Source organism: Vidua macroura, chromosome 1, assembly GCF_024509145.1.
Source record: "Vidua macroura isolate BioBank_ID:100142 chromosome 1, ASM2450914v1, whole genome shotgun sequence".
Taxonomy (NCBI): Eukaryota; Metazoa; Chordata; class Aves; order Passeriformes; family Viduidae; genus Vidua; species Vidua macroura.
In genome coordinates, this window is record NC_071571.1 from 41,426,525 (window position 1) to 41,445,288 (window position 18,764).

The 18,764-nt window shown below is 36.8% G+C and overlaps 1 protein-coding gene across 2 annotated transcripts in view; it reads right to left on the reverse strand.

Moving 5' to 3' along the window:
* The window catches only part of OSBPL10 (oxysterol binding protein like 10), a 112,806-nt gene that overhangs the window by 67,669 nt on the left and 26,373 nt on the right, over positions 1 to 18,764 (reverse strand). For both annotated transcript variants that reach the window (XM_053984114.1, XM_053984121.1), the window contains exons 2-4: positions 13,836 to 14,017; positions 12,021 to 12,100; positions 1,421 to 1,612 (exon numbers count right to left, since the gene is read on the reverse strand). In XM_053984114.1, the coding sequence (XP_053840089.1) occupies positions 1,421 to 1,612; positions 12,021 to 12,100; positions 13,836 to 14,017 (454 nt within the window). The remainder of the gene's footprint in view (positions 1 to 1,420; positions 1,613 to 12,020; positions 12,101 to 13,835; positions 14,018 to 18,764) is intronic.

An 18,764-nucleotide genomic window follows, 5' to 3' on the forward strand; every position in this document is an offset into this window, starting at 1 on the left:
CATTACTGTATCTTCAATGTCTGAGGGGTTTCTTTCATTATTATTGCAGCCCTCTAAAAGGAAGTGTTGCTGAAGCTGAGATACCATTTGCATCAAGCAAAACAAAATAATTACCTTCCATCATTACAGACTGAAGTCCTGTAATAGTTACCTTTTTTGGAATGACAACACATTGCAATACACCACAAACAAGTGAGTCAGCAATTCACTGGCCTTCTCTGCAGGGATGATACCTGACCTCTTACTCATTGTTTCACTGTAGGTTAGTATTTATTTCTTCCAGGTGTGTTCTTTGCAACTGATGGCTTTTTCTCTTCCCAACTTATTATGATCAGCACATACACTAATACTCTCTTCCAAACAGCTTTCAGCCTTACTCAGCTTCATTTGACAAAATTGCAATTACTCCCACTGTTGATTTTGTTAATAGATTTAAGGTGGACTCTGAATTCAACCTATGAGAGCAAATACATTATGCATGCTAGGAGTAACCTGGGGGAGATGATTGGTAGACAAAGACAGGATATTTTTATAAAAAATAGACAGATGTATGTTTTATCTAATGTAAAGAAAATGTGGGTGACATTCAGACAGTCAGTTCTTCATTTCTAATGTTTACTAGAAGAAAAACAAGCATTCCTCCTCAGGATGTGCGATTTAAGCCTTCATCCAGAGCACATCCCAAGAATTTATTCAAATTCTCAACATGAAAGACAAAGCAAAAAAGAGTAAGAGACGAAAGATGAAAGTGTGTTCTGTGAAAATCTGCAATACTATTTAAGTTTAAAACTGTACTATTTTTGTTGTCTGAAAGACAGAGTTAAATCGGTATGAGTTAAATTTCTTAAATACTGGTACAAACAGGCTTTAAAAGAAACAAGCTTTCTTCTTTGGTTTCCATGCATTTGATACAGACGAACCATTTTTCCTCTGCAAGGCCAGCAATATAAACTTGACACAAAGTTAAGACTACAGCAGCATAACAACAAACTGCTGAGTGTGGGGAGCTAAGCTTTCATTCACACATTCATCAGACTTATTCAAGTAGTTTTTTCCCAGCTATATTTAAACGGTTCAGGGCCCACTTTCCGATCTGAAAGGTACTGCTGCACGCAGCTTCAAAGAGATTTTCCTCCAGTCCTGCAACACCGCTGCAAAGCCTGGGAGCTGTTGCCAATCTACTTCACTTTTAAGCATGTGCACACACTAATTTTAACATCAGCATAAAAAAATCTGTATACACCTGACCTGAAGCTGAACCAGAACTAAAGCCCACCTCTTGCACAGCAAGGGGATCAAAACAAAGCCGTCATAAAGTTGGAAACAAAGAGAATCGTTAATTTGTCAGACTCAATTGCTTATTCTGAAGCAAAATAAGCACTTCCAAGTTATAGCAAAACAGTAGATGTTTTTCTCTTACCTCTCGGACTTCATGGAGTTGACCAGATCGCTGGCTCTTCGCTCTTCGAGCAGCTGCAGGTGATTTGTGATGTGTGATGGTTACAACAGTTGGCCCACTTTGATTCATGTATTTCTGGCCACTGGGAGATGCAGAATTAGCTGTCCCAGGTGGCAGCAGAGATGAGCTTCTACTTCGTGAGGATGAGATGCTCTAGAACAAGCAATAGCATTGTGATATTAGCAACCTTTATACAAGCAAAAATTTACAATTCAGGCTATACATTTGCATTGTTCTACTTTTCTCACAAACCTAAATCTGGAGGTGTAACTGATTTATTCCTTCTGAACCATATGCATGGCTCAGGAGATGTTCTTGGAAGCATTAGAGCTGTTGCCTTTGTTTCTTGGCGTGCCTGAAATTGGTCTTTGCAAATATCTTCACAAATTCTTACGGAATAATATGCTGCTTAGTTCTTACAATCCTACTTTTTAGAAAAGCTTAGGAGAGATTTTGCAGACAGAGTAACAACAATGCCAATACAAATATTTTTCATTAAGCTATTGACCTACAATTCACCAAACTGGTGTGAACAGCAAGGAAGAAAAAAAATCTTAACACTTTCATTTGATAAACTTCTGAAACAGTGTAGTATTGTTCTCAACATCAGAGGAGGTTCAATTTTGGCAAGGCAAATCCACACACCAATTAAACATTAACATTCTACACAAAACATGTCTTAAAGAAATCAACACATTTTGGAATTGGGATAAGCTTGGGATAAACCCAGTATACAAAAAAGGCCAGAAATAAATCTCCAATAGTATTTGCAGTATGAATACTTTTAACATACAACCTATAAAATCAGTCAGAACATTCGGTTTTTATCTAACCCATCTGTCAGTGATGCTATCTCAATTTGCTCTCCGCAGACCTCAAACTCAAGTTATCCTGGAGGTCTACAGGACACCAATTCTCAGTCAAGCTCAGCTGGGCACCAGATCACCATGGGACATCACGTATAAAATTGCAATATAAAGAAGCTTTTCCCTTCTATTTGAACTGTTGATTGCATCTGTAAGGTTAAAACTGAAACAGAGTAACTTTTACCTCATGAAACACGAACCAATTCAGAGAGTAACATTAAGTTGCACTTTAAGACAGTGAAGAAATTACACAGCCCCATGAGTAAAACACCTTCCACCTCTCCTTCAAAACCTGCACAAATAACAATGGCAACCTACAACATTGCTAAGGCAGTCACCATCAACACGAGGTACCTCTCTTGAACCTGCTACACAAAAATCTTCCTACACAAAAGTACTCCTTGGGTATAATCTCTCTTCTTATACCTTCCATGTCACTTTTTGCAACTCTGCGGTAATCTTCAAACCAAGGTGAACAGGTTCCAACTAGCACTGCAATTGAAGTCAGGCCTTATGTTACCACCACACTGACTGTAAAGGACAAGGCAGATTATTTGGCACTGCCAAGGAGAAGGAGTGAATCAAGTAACACAATCCCTCTGCCACCGCCACATAAAACAGACTTTAGACTTTTTGAAGGTTTAAAAAATGGGTTATCACATTGACAGTGTGCAAAGAGCTACTAATCTCATAGAAATAATTATTATTCCATTGCCCTGGATTTAACATTTACAAATGCTTCCAAGAATGATGGTCTGACTGTTTTTGAAATGAATATATTCTTTGCTACCGTGGCCAATAAGATTACAATAATAAGTATCTTTTAAAAAATTATCCACCCTGGCTGATAAATCACAATTTTAAAAATCTGCATTAAAACGAGATTTGACTCTAAGGCAAAAAAGCAGCATGAAGTGTAATTTGTCAGAAGGGCACAGAAGGTTGCCAGGTCCATAATTCATCTTCCATTTGAAAGAGCATGGCTTAGATATAACTACAATTAAAATAAGAGCCAGAGGAAAAGGTATTTGGGAGAAAGAAGGGGATTTCCTTTTTCAAACATATATTCCACAGAAGAAGGGTATTCCTAGTATATAAGAGTGGAATATATTTCACTAATGTTTGTTTTTCAAACTGACTAGTATCAGAATACCTTCTAAACTAAATTTAGGGTGTAGAGGAAGAACAAGGTAATTTCATTTTTTTAATTGAAAAATCAACTTCTCTTTTAGGTTAATAAAAGTTATTTTTGTTTTAAAATTAAATCTTTTGAGATTCACTGATATTTTAGTATCACACTATCACAATAATAAAAATATACATCTGCTACTTTCATATAGCTAAACAGATTCTAAGATTCAGACAAACAACAGCAAAGTAGAACTAAGTTTTCCCATTAGATTCACTTAAAAGAAAACAATATTCTGTGAGAGGTAAAGTTTTACTATGTTTTGATTTTCTTGATTTTCTTTTTCTTCTGCACATAACAGAAGTTAACACAAAACATATGGAAAAATCCATGCACTAGTTCAGACTGTGGGACCACAGTGCATTTAAGATGGCTTTTCCTAAGTTTTGCCAAGGTATGCAGCAGCTCACAGCACCTTCTGGTGAACAGTCATTTAGGGCATGGAGTTTGGGGCTCAGTAGAGCAGGAGAGAAAAATCAGAAAAAACAGCCTATCGCTAGTTTCAGTAGTAGGTGGTGCTCAAGAAGTCTGTCCTGCTACAGGGACACTAGGTAAACCCAAGTCCCTACATACACAAGCACACAGCCTGGCAAGGGCTGCCCATGGATCCACTGCCTGGTGTGCCTGACACTCAGCTCTGCTGCAGGGCAAGGCATGGAGCTTTGTGATCTCCAGGGAGAGACCACCTCTGCCAGTGAGTCTCCTAGAGCCCTCTGCTTCCCCTTGCAGCACAGAAGAGTCTCCAGTCATATGTAGCTCATCCAGTCAGGGAGACTGGCAATCTGGAATTCACACATACATGGTCTGTGCCAAGCATCAGAGCTTAAATACATTGGTCCGTGAGCAGCTCCTGCAGGTCTATAAGCAAGCTCTCCTCACCTCTTTGTTTTCTGTCCCTTTACACCCTTCATCCAATAGTGACCCAACATTTCCAAACCACGTGCCAGAAAATTCCACCAGCCCACAGCACAAATACTCCAGCACTTAAATTTGGTATTATTCTTTAGAGGGCACCTGTAACATACAAACTTTAAATGAGCTCAGCACCAGGACCTCTGGCTATCCATGAAGCTATCTGTAGGCAAGGCTCCGTGACAAACATAAAAATTTGCAACTTAAAACTTGAAAAATCAGTCACACATGCATGTGAATGCCTGCAGGAGGCAGTTTTTGGAACCACTCAAAACCTTTTCAAGTTGGACTCCCCTCCTCCACTGCCACAGAGAACAGCAGAAGAATATTGTGCCTGCTGCATCCAAGAAAATGGGGGAAGCATCCAATTCCTTCTGACAGCTTCTTCCTGTCACTGCCAGAAAAGGACTCTCCAGGAACTGCACACTCAACCCCTCAGGCACTTTTGAATTTTACAGCACATTGTCAACACCTATGTCCCAGCCAAATACTTGTCTCCTCTTTTGCAGAATTTCTTGAGATTCAACACTGGGAATGACAAGCATTCTTTTTGCATTTTGACACACAGCTGTGCAAAAATCAGGATTTTACATTTCTGTTAAAACATGAAAACCCGTGTGAAGTTTTCCACTGCTAAAAGCACTCTAATTATAAATGATACTACAACAGCCATTAAAGTCACTCTCACGAGAAATCAAAGCAATGACAGTAACTGATAGGCCTTTATGCCTAATCCCTGCTCTTCCCTCAGCACTGCTCATATGACTGATCTGCCCCTCTAATTATTATCATATCCAATTTTCTCTGGTCTCACTGCTTTCTGGCTTGCAACTAAATAAATAAAAAGAGAGTGAAAAGTCTGATGAAAGGAAAATGTAAGCTCTTCAACATTAGTAATGCACAGTGCCAATAATGAGTCAAGAAATCCACAGGCTGAAGCATCCCAAAAGGACTGCAAATTTTCTTTCCTGAAGCTACACCTTACCATTGCACCAACATTTCACCTGCTAATAAAATGAAACCAATAAAAGAATAATAAAGAAGCTAATACAAGATTAATTTGTAACTTGCATTCATATGGGTTTTATGACCTAAAGCTAGCTAAAGTATGCTTAGCTAAAACAGACTTGGGTTAAGATTTTTATTTTAATAGCCTGTCCATCCCCAAGATTAAAAAGCATATAATGACTGCTTCCATTTGGATATCAAAAATCCAAACAATTAAAATAATGGAATTGCAGAACAGTAAGTTTAAACTATACTCATGTTTTCATGACTCATTCTCCCAGGAGATTGCCCTTCCAGTTCACAAAGAAACTGAAGTGTTTTTCACCACTTACCAGAAGCAAACAATTTTGTTTATTTTGGAAAGTAAATGCAATTTTCCAGAGATCAATAAAATAATTTCTGAAGTGAATTGTCATATCTGCTTATGGTTGATAATCATCATTTCCACGGGCACTGTGCCACAGATGTTTTTCTCTGAATAATAATTACCGAAATGACACTCCTTTACTCCTCTGCACATATACAGCACAGAAAACCAATCCCTGCATGCAGCTTGAGAATTATGGGAAGTCACGCGCGATCAGAAAGTAATTACAATGTTGAGACACCACCATTCAGTGGTTTAATTCCCATCTACTTCTTTTCCAATGCATCCTAAGTAAACAAACACTGATAAAAGATAAACCTAGACACAGTTCTGCTTCATTTACATTATAATCATTCACAAATATTAAAATGCAAATGACAGAATCTACATAACATCCAAACTTCAGCACTGCACAGGGACCAGCTTATAATATTTTGCACATTTCTGTCAAGCACCGTCTATGGTACTAACTTTTCTGATAGAATATCATAGTGCTTCATGATCTTCAGTAAGGCAATATATGTCTTTTTTTTCAGCAAGAGACTATGATAATCATTCTATCATAAAATCTTTTCTTCATCAAGAATCATTTGAGCATGTTCAATCCTAAATTGAAAATTAAATCCTCCATTTCTGTAGAAAGATTTTAGAAGCAGTGAGCAACTCTTTATTTTCATGAAGCTTCCAAAGGGAGGAAAAAAGATGCCAAACACACAACTATCAACAGCCAAGCACTGCTTCCCTATCAGCCTCACTACTGTAAGGATTTCAGTGTACATTTCAATTAGGAGTGCCATTCTTCAGTTGACTTCCATAGGTCAGGGACGAGAAGAGGAAGCAGTCAAGCATACCAACAGAGGGAACACTTGAAGCTCAAGAAGCAAAGCAATTTGACATGCACAGAAGAACCAAAACAACACTGAAAAGGACTTGAAATTTTCACCAATTTGGCTTTATGAAAAGTTATCATGCAGATGTTAAAAATACCCAGCCAATGATCCACTTTAAAATGTAAAGGTATCTCTGTAGCCATTCATTACTAAAGCAAAAAGAAACCTGATAAAACCAAATATCCATGACAGTCATTCTTCCAGCTGTGGAGAATAATTACACATCTGCCTCATAACGATTAGATAAAAGTGTTACATTTGAGGCATTACTGCAGGTGCTGTTTCACATTACAGCCAAACTGCTACTGCAGTTGACACTTGTCAGGGGCCGGTTTGGACTTTTTTTCCCCACCATTACCCCAGGGAGGTAAGCCAGTAGAGAACTAGAGACAGAGGCACACATTCCTCAGAGAGCTGGTCAGAGAGCTAAGATCTTTTTAATAGGATGCCATTTTTAATACTTTTGACGCCCAGGTGGAAGCATGACAAAACCCACACAAAAGGTGGCAGCAGAAGGAAGGGAATTGGATTACAATTTACTGCAAGGAATCAGCAAATGAGTTCAGCTTAAAGATGAATCCACACCATCCAATTTTAAGCAGCTAGCTCACTGTGCAGCTCAAAATCAAAAACCTAAAACAATGGAGTCTGTCTCCTTATTCTAACACAGACCTAAGCTGAAAGTTACCATCTGAGCACAGAAGTGAGTTCACAAGATAAAGGTTCTGTTCCCTGTCACATTCCTGATACAGACACACTAAGATATACAAGGGTTATATGCAAATCCAGCAACCAATCCACACACTGGCATTAAGAGCTGGTTTTAAAACCTGTGTTTGTTTGCAGTACTGCTTTTACAGCCACCATCATTAAACAGTCAAGAAAAAAGGAGGATGAAACAGAAGGACTAAAAAGCTTGTGATAATTTCTGGATATAAAATTATTCTCGGAAGTTACCACAGAAATTATGCATAAGCCTTCTCCTTCTTGAAAGCATTTTATATCACTGAATTCAAATTTGAATAATGTTTTAATTAAAGCTTGTACAAAATATTCACTTGGAATAGTCTAAAAGAACCAGCAATCCTATCCAGAGAAGATTTCTTCCAATAGAGTTGATTTACACTTATGGAGGTTGAACAATCTGTAATTAAGTGAAATGAGACTTGTATGGGAATACCAAGAACATTAAGACTATCTGACAGCATGGGAATTATTTGCCAGAGAACACTTTTCTTTTACTGTTTTTTTTTATCATTACCATGTAAAATTTAATTAAAACAAAGTCAGAGATTTAGCTTGTGTTACATCCTCTCATTAACTGTACCGCTCACCTTTGGACCATTCATTAGGATGCAACTAAATTTAGTGTTTAGTATACAACCTTTTCTTTCTTTTTTCAATCACTTCACTATTTAATTTCCTCCACCACTCTAATCCCCAGCTGAAGTTTTAGAAACAGTCATGACAGCAAGTCATTCAGTAGCACTTTGAAGCAGGCAGTAGCTGTGAAAAAGAAAGGAAACTAATGCTAATCTAGATCCAGTGCAACAAGAAGGAATGCTCTTCTCTGAGTATTTCACAGAAACAGTGACATAGCTTCAGCTTTGAAAAACATCCTCCAAGTTAGCATGTTTTTCTACAAATTCCTGTCCAACAATATCTATTCAATACTTTAAAAATGTGCTCTCTCTCCAGTATGAATGACCTGTCGCTACGTTACTTCACTGGTATGCTTGAGAACCCTCCCACTGCTTGCCTGGTTATCCCATTATAGGATTTTTTTCACATTTAAACTATGTCCCACTTGCATAACTTAATATATACTACTCACTGCATATTTTTCACTTCCCATTCTACCTACATTCAAGTATGACTCCTAAAGAACAGCTAGAAATTTCTGCATCTCAGTATTCCTAGGAAAAAGGTGAATTTAAGCTGCAGAAGAAGCTAGGAGCAAACACTCAGACTCCAAATTTCCAGATGATGTTCCCAGCGGAGACAGAGCTTGGATTCTGTTCAAACTCCAGAAGCTCAGAACACATGAATATCTGCCTGCTTATAACAGCATGATGAGAGACAGATAACTGGCAGTTTCCACTTACTACAGAGTATAAATTATACAGAGAGGAAGGAATAAAGAGATCCAACCTTGCTGACAGCAGAATAACAAATCACATAATGACAGTCCTTTCAATGGTAGAGCTATCCAACAAAACCCAAAAATACAGATTTTTGTGAAGTCCTCGATTATGCAAAAGTAAGTCAAACATCTCTGTGTGTCAGTATCTCTGTGTCATTACAGACCTTCCTATGTAATTCCAGACCCTAAGCTGAAACAGTAAGGTGGCTAAAAATAGCAGAATGCTATTTTATGTAAATTTAAAACATTTTAAAGAGCATGTTTCCACTCCCATGCAAATAATCCTTTAGTATAAAGTACCATCATCTACAAGAGAAAGAAAAAAAGCATCACAACGAAATGAAGCAGTTCTTGCTTCTCCTACTTCCTACCAGGCAGTGGATATGAAGTAAGGAACTTTGAGGAAAAGAAAAGGAATATAAATGCCTTCTTTTTTCTGTTCTAGTTTCTGGAATTTCTGCAAAGAATTGCTACCTTGCAAATGATATCTGATCTCCGAAGTCTAATTATTGTAGCATTCAAGCTTTTGATCCCTTCCTTTTATAAAGAAAAGCAGAGAGAAATTTAAAATCTTATTTGTAGATGAAATTCAAGTTCACACTATATGCAATGCTAAAGCCAGGTAAAATATTATTCTCAGTTAATACTCTAATACTGAGAAGATAGGAGGGGGAAAAGGAAAAAAGCATATTAAAAACAAGAGATAAATCTTGTCACAAGAAAAGTTTCTAGGAATAGGTAAGCACAAAATTGCTTCAAGTACAGTCCACTTCTTGAATAAGAACCAGAGTCACCAGTGGTCTCATCTGAAGCACATAAATTCTGGACATTTTATTGTCTGGACTGTTAAGTTTAAAAATACAGAAGATAGATATTTTCTATTTGCTCTGTGGCTTACAAAAGCAGAGAATTAAAAGTGCTTCACTAACAAACATTTCAAGTGAAAAGTGACCTAGCCTGATTTGTAACACAGAACTAAGAAGTATAGTCTTCTTCAGCATTTCTGTTTTATACTCAACAGATTCAAGCTAATTTAAACATATCTATTCCAGAAGACATCTATACTCCAACTTCCTATGCCAAGTTTCTGTAACTCACCAGTCTTCAAGAAAAATTCAAGAACCCTCTTCCTACTATCTGAAATACTCTTCCATTTAGTTCCTCTGCTACATGTCCAACACGCCTCAGATAAGGAAATACTTTTATTTTCTTGCACAATGAGCATAGGAATAAGGAGCAAACCACAGCATTGTTGGTCACTATGCAAGAATACAAGTAGTCCAGTGAGATACTCCCCATTCTAAAGCCTTCCTGTTTCCAAGATTTGTGCCTTAGATCTTCTGTGGCAGAAACTGGCTTTGTATTTACTAGCCTCCCACTCATTTAGTCAAGACTTTCTAATAAAATTTTGGTTTTCAAATACTTTTCAAATCTCTAAACACTTTTGGCATCCAAAGCATCCCAAAATATTCTCCACTTTCTATTCATGTCCTTTTGGTGCTTTTTTTTTTGTTTTCAAAAGGAGTTTTCAAAAGGAGTTTAACTTCTTTTCTTTGAGGCTCCCCATACCAATATTATTATTAACAGTTAAACAAATACTTCCTATTCAGCCATTGCAGAGCACTTACTATACTGATTTGCCCTTTCCATTCTCATCACCAGAAAAAAAAAAGACTACAATGAAGTCAAATCTCATCACACAGAGTTCATCCTGTACAGAAGAATAACAAATATGACAAAAAGTACTTCATTATCTCCACTCCAATTTTTCATTTCAGAGATGGAAGGGAACTGATAAAAGTATTCATTACAAGTATTTGAGAGAGTTAGAGCAATCTAAGTATTAGTCCTTCTTTTTCTTGATAATTTCTAAAATTTTGTTTGCTTTCTTTGGATCACTACTAATTGCTGTTTACTTTCACTGTTGTAACACCAAGATTTTTCTCTTGACACACAAATTAATTCAGAACAAAATATGCAGATACTACTCCTATTGGAGGAGCTCAACATGGAAAGATAGTCTGAACAGAAATTACTGCTAAGTTTAACAGTTTTTACCTAAAGAGGAAATATGATCCCAACTTCAGTTCCACAAAGATCAGCTTCAACTAAATTACTGCTATTCTAAATGAGATTTTGCTATTAAAATAGAATAATTTATCACAAGCAGGAAAAGCATAAAAATACAACCAGTATTAAGAAATATTATGAAAATTAATAGAGTGTAGAAGCATAAGAATCAGTATGCCATTGCACAAGTCTCCAATATCATATATACTGAAGAGCAGTTTTACCACCTCATCACAGTTAAATTATAGATGCTAAACATTTAAATGCATTTAAGAAGTGACCAGAAAACATACTGAGGAATAATTCCTTGCTGGCAATTGAGTATAAAAAGTTGGCATCATTATCTGGCACAGGAGCTGCAAACCAACAGCAGCTGTAAGAGTACCCTGATCAAGTAGAGTTGCACCTTTCTGAGTAGTACTGAGCCACATCCATATAAAAACAATATTGAATTCCACTGTGTAAGAATTTTAAAAGTACTGAAATAATCCAGCTACTTAATTCTCCGTCAAAAAGGGTTTTATTTGTACCACAATTCATACAATTTTTACTTGGATGTTGGAGACAGCCTCAACCCATCATTTTGCTATCTTTCAAGTCTACACAGTTGGTCTTTTTACCTGCCCAAAATATTTAACTGTTTGAGGACAAAAATTGTGGACAATTAGTTCCAAAGAGAAGTAAATAACATAACTCTTCATATGATGAGCTCTTTCCAATTTAGTAAAGAAGATGAAGACTGACTGCTGCTAACATCTATCTGAAGCTTCCTATAATAAAAGTCACTAAGTTGCATAAAATTAAATAAAACTGTATTAGTTAATTTTTAAATACCAATCAGGACATCATATAGTATTTATTAATAAATGGTTGATTCAGCCACTCAGTTAACTATGCACTTCACTTATTTGTCATCTATAGGAAAATGTTTATTTATTAGGATCACCCAAACTGACTTATCCTGCTCCAGTTAGTGACAAATGACAACTTGCTGCTTTTACTCAAAACCCTCTGAACATCAACCCACTAATTACAGCAGCCAATCATCCAAGCTATGCTGTTCTTCACCTACTCCACTTAAAACATAATAGTTACTTCTCACTCTTAATTATTTACCTTAGAATCACTTTCCTTGTGATGTTTGGCACAGGATCGAAGCTGAGTTATCCAGTACTGTTTCTCCTTTGCATCAGCAGCTAGAACAGAAACAAGAAAGCGCAGGCAATCACACATAAATCAATATTCTTTTGCACAAGAGGTGACAGAGCAGGGCAGAGGAGGAAAGATTAATTATTAATTAGGATGCAGTATAAATCCAAATTTATGCTACATAAGTACACTTGTTTTTCAGTGCAACACATCTAAACCTGTGAGTTAAAAGGCCAGTTGGAAGAAATAAGCTTATGAGCTTTCTTCATAGTTAGCTCCTCCATATGTTAGCAAAAGCAAAACTACCTACCTCAAGAACACATTTTTGTTCAAAATTTTTCATCCACTTTTGTTTTACTTGCCTGTCTTTGTGAAGGGCAAGGGCCACATCACAGCATTTAAATCCATAAAAGCTCTACACTCAGGTTATCAATCAGTTACCAGACAAGCTACCAGTTCCCCAGATACTTAAGGGCTTCTCTTTTAATGGAGTTCAACTAAATCTCTCTCTAAACCCATGTCATTCACATGCAACTTAAAGACACAGGAATTTCCCCCACACATCTTTAAAAAACAGGTTTAAAAATTATTGAAGAGTTTGTCTGCTCTCAGATGGCTCCTACGTAATATAGTAAGTCTGTTTAGGAGAGAGGCTTTTCTTTTTTTCTTAAACTACTGCAGGAATCATCATTAAGAATGGCAATACAGAGTTGATAATTTCAGTAAATATTTTCTCTCACTTCCTCTGCTATTGAGTATTTTAATGGTTATTGACTCAGTATAAAAATTGTTTACTGATTTTAATCAAATTCACAGACATCATTAAATTAAAAGCAGCATATTGTAAGCATTTGATAATTTCAAGTGATTGGAAAAGCATAATGAAACAACAAATGTTCATGATTTCTAGCTGGGCAACTTTCAAAGCATTTTTACAGAAATTCTCCCTGGTTGTTTCTTAATTCAGTTCTGTGTATGAAAGAGCAACACACTGTACCACAGGGGACTCCTCCATGCTCAGTTCTGCTGGACAACTGATAAACTGTGGTCAGAATAAAACTAAGAATACTTCTGTTATACTGAATTATGTATCTTGTTTTTTTTTTTAAATAACAGCTTTTTTTTATAAATTAGTTTGATTTGGAAGCATCATGATCAATCAACCATACTGAAAATACCTTAAAATCAGAACACTGCTATTTTTTTTCCTTCCTTTTTTGTAAATATTCCAAAGTAACTCCTATATATCCTATATTGTCTGTCTTATACCTGGAAACAAGGGAAGGGAAAATTTTATGTTACAGGTGCATTCAATTACTCCAAGACTGATAAGAATATAATATCTTAGCAGCCTCTCACTGGCATTTTTCCTTTCTCTGACCCATCATCAGATTCATTACCGCACATTATCTGCAGGATGGTGCAAGGAAGAACAGTACTAGAAATCAAATGTTATGCTGTGGATGGCAATTAAAGCACCTTTTTCTTCCTTTGGAAGCAAACAAGATACAGCATTCAATGAAAATGCCACAGTAACCGATTACAGAAACCACCTTGAAGTACCTTCCAGCCCTGAAAGTCTATACATTTTAAAGTCACATGTACTTCACTCCAGATTACTCCTCCACCGTGTTTGAAAATAAACTATGTAATAAGAGCTGTATAGCCACTACTTTCTGACAGCACAGGGAAGCAAAAGAAAAATGAGACATGAGAGAAGAGATGCAGAAGTGGGAGTGGAAGAGAAGAACAATTCAGCAGGCACTGTGAGCAGCACTGTACCTCTTAACTTGTACATCTCTCCATTAGCAGAGTAGACCACCAGCATGTGTGGCGCTTCATCACTGGGAGATATTATAGCTCCAGCTAAAGACAAGGCTCCTCGTGGCTTTGGGCTCTGGTTTTTAGTTTGTTCATTCATGAAATACTGCAGAATCCCCGTCTCAAAATCCAGCACAAAGTACCTGTTGAAAGAAATTACAGTCATACAGTATTTCCACAGAAGCATTTCATGCATTTACCCAACAAAGGGCACAGATTGATCTTAAACCAAGATCATAAATAAACAAATGAGGTTAAAGTAATTTTTGTAATTACAATTTCATAAGGTACTATTATTACTCTTTTCGGGGGTAGGTGATCTATTCTTCTATTCATAACACATGCCATTTCACAATAAGCCAACACCTAGGACTGAAAGATCATACAAACAAAAAATAAACTAACTGGGTTGCCCAAGTGCACTAAATGAAAGTGAAGATATTTCAAAGTTGGTGTGTCAGCCTCAAGAGTTGAAAACATTTCTTTTTTTCCACAAATAAACCCATCTTTACCAACAGCACAGATCCTAAATTTCATTTCCCCCTGGAAATCTTCTATGCTATTACACAGAACAATTATTTAACACTAACCCTTGACCAAGAGGGAACATACAGCAACCTCCCGGCTCACATGAAGGTCAGCCTATTACAACCCTCAACAGACTAGAGCAAAGATCACATAAATGCAGGTTATCCCCCTCAGCTGCTTCTGAAAAACCACCCCTAACAATCTGGTTAATCCCACTAACATGAGTATTTGTAATACACACTATTTGTGATTGTTCCTCTAAGATAAGATTACCACAAGTCATATGAATTTGTGGACAATATTCCAGAAACTGTGGTTATTCAGACTTCTGTAGCTTTGTATATCCCAAATTTGCTCAAGTTACCACATTCTGTCTTAGCTCCTTCACAATATCCGCATATGCAGAACATCTCTAATTAACCTTTCCCATCACAGAACATTTCCAGGATTATCTTCACAGCCTGCAGTTATTGGTGGTGGTCTGCTCCTCTCTTTATTCACGCTAAATAAGCCTGGACATGATGCAAGCAGTTATTGTCTAAGATTTACAGACAATTTTCAGACATTTTGCTTGGGACCCCTTCCTTTGCTGCAGTTATGCTTAACTCTCTTCTGCCACTGCCTTCACATCCGAGCAAAGATCAAATTCGCTTTCAATTGTTACAGATTAACAATTCTGTCCCAAAGAATTTTAAGCTATTGCACCACCGCATCCTTCACCTGTGCCCTGACTCCATCTCCTGCAAGCACTTCTGCATCCTTTTCCTCAAGAAACAAATGGAAAGCCTCCCTTTTGTAATCACGTAGCAGCATATCACTTCACCCTTCCTCTGCAGGTTATCTTCAACACGAAGAAGGACTAGAGGAGTGGCAAGCTGAATGACAACCACATTTCCAATAGCAGCGTTAAAAATAAGGATACCCTGAAAGGAAACTGCCAAAATTTCAGATTACCTTACTGACTTGTATTGTACCAGTTCATAACCTTCCTGGTGTGTTTGACTTTTAAATGACTTTACAATACTACTCTTCCACTTAAAATGCATTTTTTCTCTCCAGGTTGCTTAGTAGGAAAAAACGATGTGCTTAACTGCAGGGGAAAACAGCAAAATTGGAAAACATTTTTTTTTTTAAATGTGCAGACTTGCATATTTCATTGTAAATTTTAATTTTGCTCATTCTCATTTTTCCAGATATTTTGGGAACATCTGTTACATACTCAAGAGAAAAAGCAGAGCACTGGACAGAAGTGATGCCACGCCCCTGAGAAAATTACACAGTCGCTTGACCCTAGAGCTAACGCTTTTCCCCATCATCTCTGAGCTCAGCAAACAAGTCTAGACTTTATATGCAGTGATGTTCTTTCCGAGCCTGTGCCATCCTCATTATAATTTCACTGTCCTTTTATTGTTCAGGTACAAATAATTTATTTCAGCTTTTGTTATTTGGCCATTTTTTAATTGATTACTACCTTGGAAATCAACATTGTGGTTACTAAAATACAGCTCTACAACTAACAAAAGGAGTAACAACAGCTAGAAGAGGAAAAAAAAAGGAAAGAAAAAGAGAGGCAAGCAAGTATCTTCTTCTCCTATTAAGACCAAAGGATTTTGAGAAAAAAATTCCTCTGAGTCTATTAGAACAGAATCTATTAAGTTACATAAACACTACGAGCACTTCGGCTCAGAAACTTCTGCATGCTAGACCAGCCAAGCACTCCCAGAATGACTGTAAGCTCCACAAAAATGGGCTTTGCATTGGCTTAAAGCTACCCCAGGGAAGGAAACCAGCCATTCGAGTACAGAATATACCTTTACCAGCATAATGACAGCAGACAACAGCAACTTCTGCAAATTCCCAAATGCAGAGACGGCATCCTTCCACATTCTTGTTATCACTGCTACAGCAGTAGTATTAACTAGATTTCTAACCAACCACAACCTATTTTATGTACAGTCTCAGAAAAACAGATTATCACTGGCCTTGTACCTTAGGTTATTTGTGATGATGTCTTGGAAGCCTGTAAAAGCAAACAATTTAGAAATTAAGCAGTACTTTTAAGAAAGAAAAAGGTAACCAGTTCTCACAAGCCTTCATATTACCCTCAGTATCCTGCCTTCTTTCTTGTCCCAAAAGAACCAGGAACTTTTCACAAGCATTTTGGCCATGACACCACATCACACAGAATCAAGCATTTCCTTTCCAAAGATTATGGTTTGATGTGCAAGTCCCCTCTTCACCTTTCATACAGTGGTATCACAGAAAAAGACAAGAATAAACTTCACAGACAACTATAGCCTCACAAAAGAAGCAGGGAGATAACACACTTTGAAAACTGCTAAAAGGATAGAAAAAGCCAAGAGAAGGAATAAGGAATTAAATGTCAAATCAAGCAGTGCAAGGCTTCATACAAAGGAGGTGGAGGAGGGAGGAACACAAAGAGATAGGAAAAACAGGAGCAGCTTTCAAAAATATTTTCTCGCATCACAGACCAAATGATGACCCAATTCAGACCATCACAAAAACACAGAAGAAATGAAGACCAGAGTCTTTCATTAACTGAGGATGGAAAAGCATTACACATATAAAGCAGAACAGAAGAGAAGGGTACGTGTCCCATTTTAGAAGCACTGTGTGGCTGAATCAAAAGGACAGAGATCTCTTTTAACTTCTAAAAGTCATTTGTTCTGCCTACCAGGGAAATAACAGCACTAACCTCTCTACAACTGATTCATCTTGCCACCTCATCCTTATTTCTCTACTGGCCTTGCTCACATTTACCCATGACATCATATTTCTGTAATTAAGTCTCAGATACCAGTGATGACAACAAGCATACTCTTTAGAGAACAGTCAGGCAGAAGGTGGTAGAGCCCAGTTATGTCGTACTTCTCACACAAAAAAATTGTGCTATAGAGAAATTTTGAAACAACTGTTACTCTTTAAAAGAGTCCATCTAGAGGTAAGGTAGAAAATTACCACTTAAGCATATTTTAAGTAGTTTTAACTGCTTAAGCACAGTTCAAAATAGACATGCAAAATTACAGGCAAGAAAATGCAGGCTACTTCACAAATGAAAACCCAATGGATTTCTCACTTCAGATTCAAATCCATTCAGAAACTAAAAGCTACCTGATCCTCTGGCCCAGCTTCCCTTAAGCTCCTGAGATCCATCAGGATATTCCCCTTATGCTATTCCTAATAACTGAATACAGAGCCATTACCAAGTGACATGAGTTACAAGAGAAAACATCCACCACACTCTGCAAAGCTGAAGTCTGACACTACCATAATTGTTATGTTTAACAGTTATTGTTATATTATTTGTGACTTATTTATTATATTGTGACTTATTGTTAAGTCACCCAGGAGTTTGTCAGTACGGCCTGATGAGAGTTTCTTTCTCTTTTACTTCCCATATTTCAAAATTAATGTCCTCTCTGCATAAATCCTAAGTTTTATAAATTCTACAACTGTCTTAATTAAACACTTGTGTTTCACCATGCCCTTCATCAAATCACTCATTCATTCATAGCCATTTTAAAAAAATTTCAAAATGCCAAGCAGAACATGTATGATATGCTAGGAAGTGTAATATGTTGCCTTCTGAATTCTTAGAAGGGAAGGGTCAAACACTGTAGTAATAAAATATTTCCAATTTGGTTTGCTTCCACTAATAAGAGCATTTATTAGAGTAATAATTATAACATGTTCATATAATTATATAGTATTACAATAATTTATTATTAGTTCCCTATTCAAGAAGGCTTTAAGAAAAAGCAGTGATTATGCTCTGAAGAGTGATAAAATGCTGATAGTATAGCAGAACATGAAAGCGCTCTACCACAAGAGCTCGTCAACAAAGAACAGCAGCTTAACAGATCTTCCATGAGAAAAACTAACATTTCACTAGTATAACAGATTTGAGGCAATAAAGAATTAAAAAAAAAAAAATTTAAGCCACATATAATTATCAGAAGCACATGATACAAACATTTCCCACATAATTTACTCACCTCACTGGATTAAAGAATTTTAATTTTCCTATTTCAAGGCAAATTAATAATTTCCATATTCTCCAGTGGAAATGAATACTTTAGTAAGTAAATAATAAAAAACAAATCATATTTCTATGTATTTCACATTGAATTACACATAACATGGTGCACTGCTCCTTGAAGCTGTCACTTGGATGCAAACCTGCAATGCACCCAAAATTATGCTCCCAACAAAAAAAAACACCTCAAAACAAGACTTTCCTTTTCTTCCCTTATTCTGAACATATCCCATAAACCAACCATCGAACACATGTTTTCACTGCTTTATAATCCCAATAAATTTTCAGTGTAGGATTGCTAAATC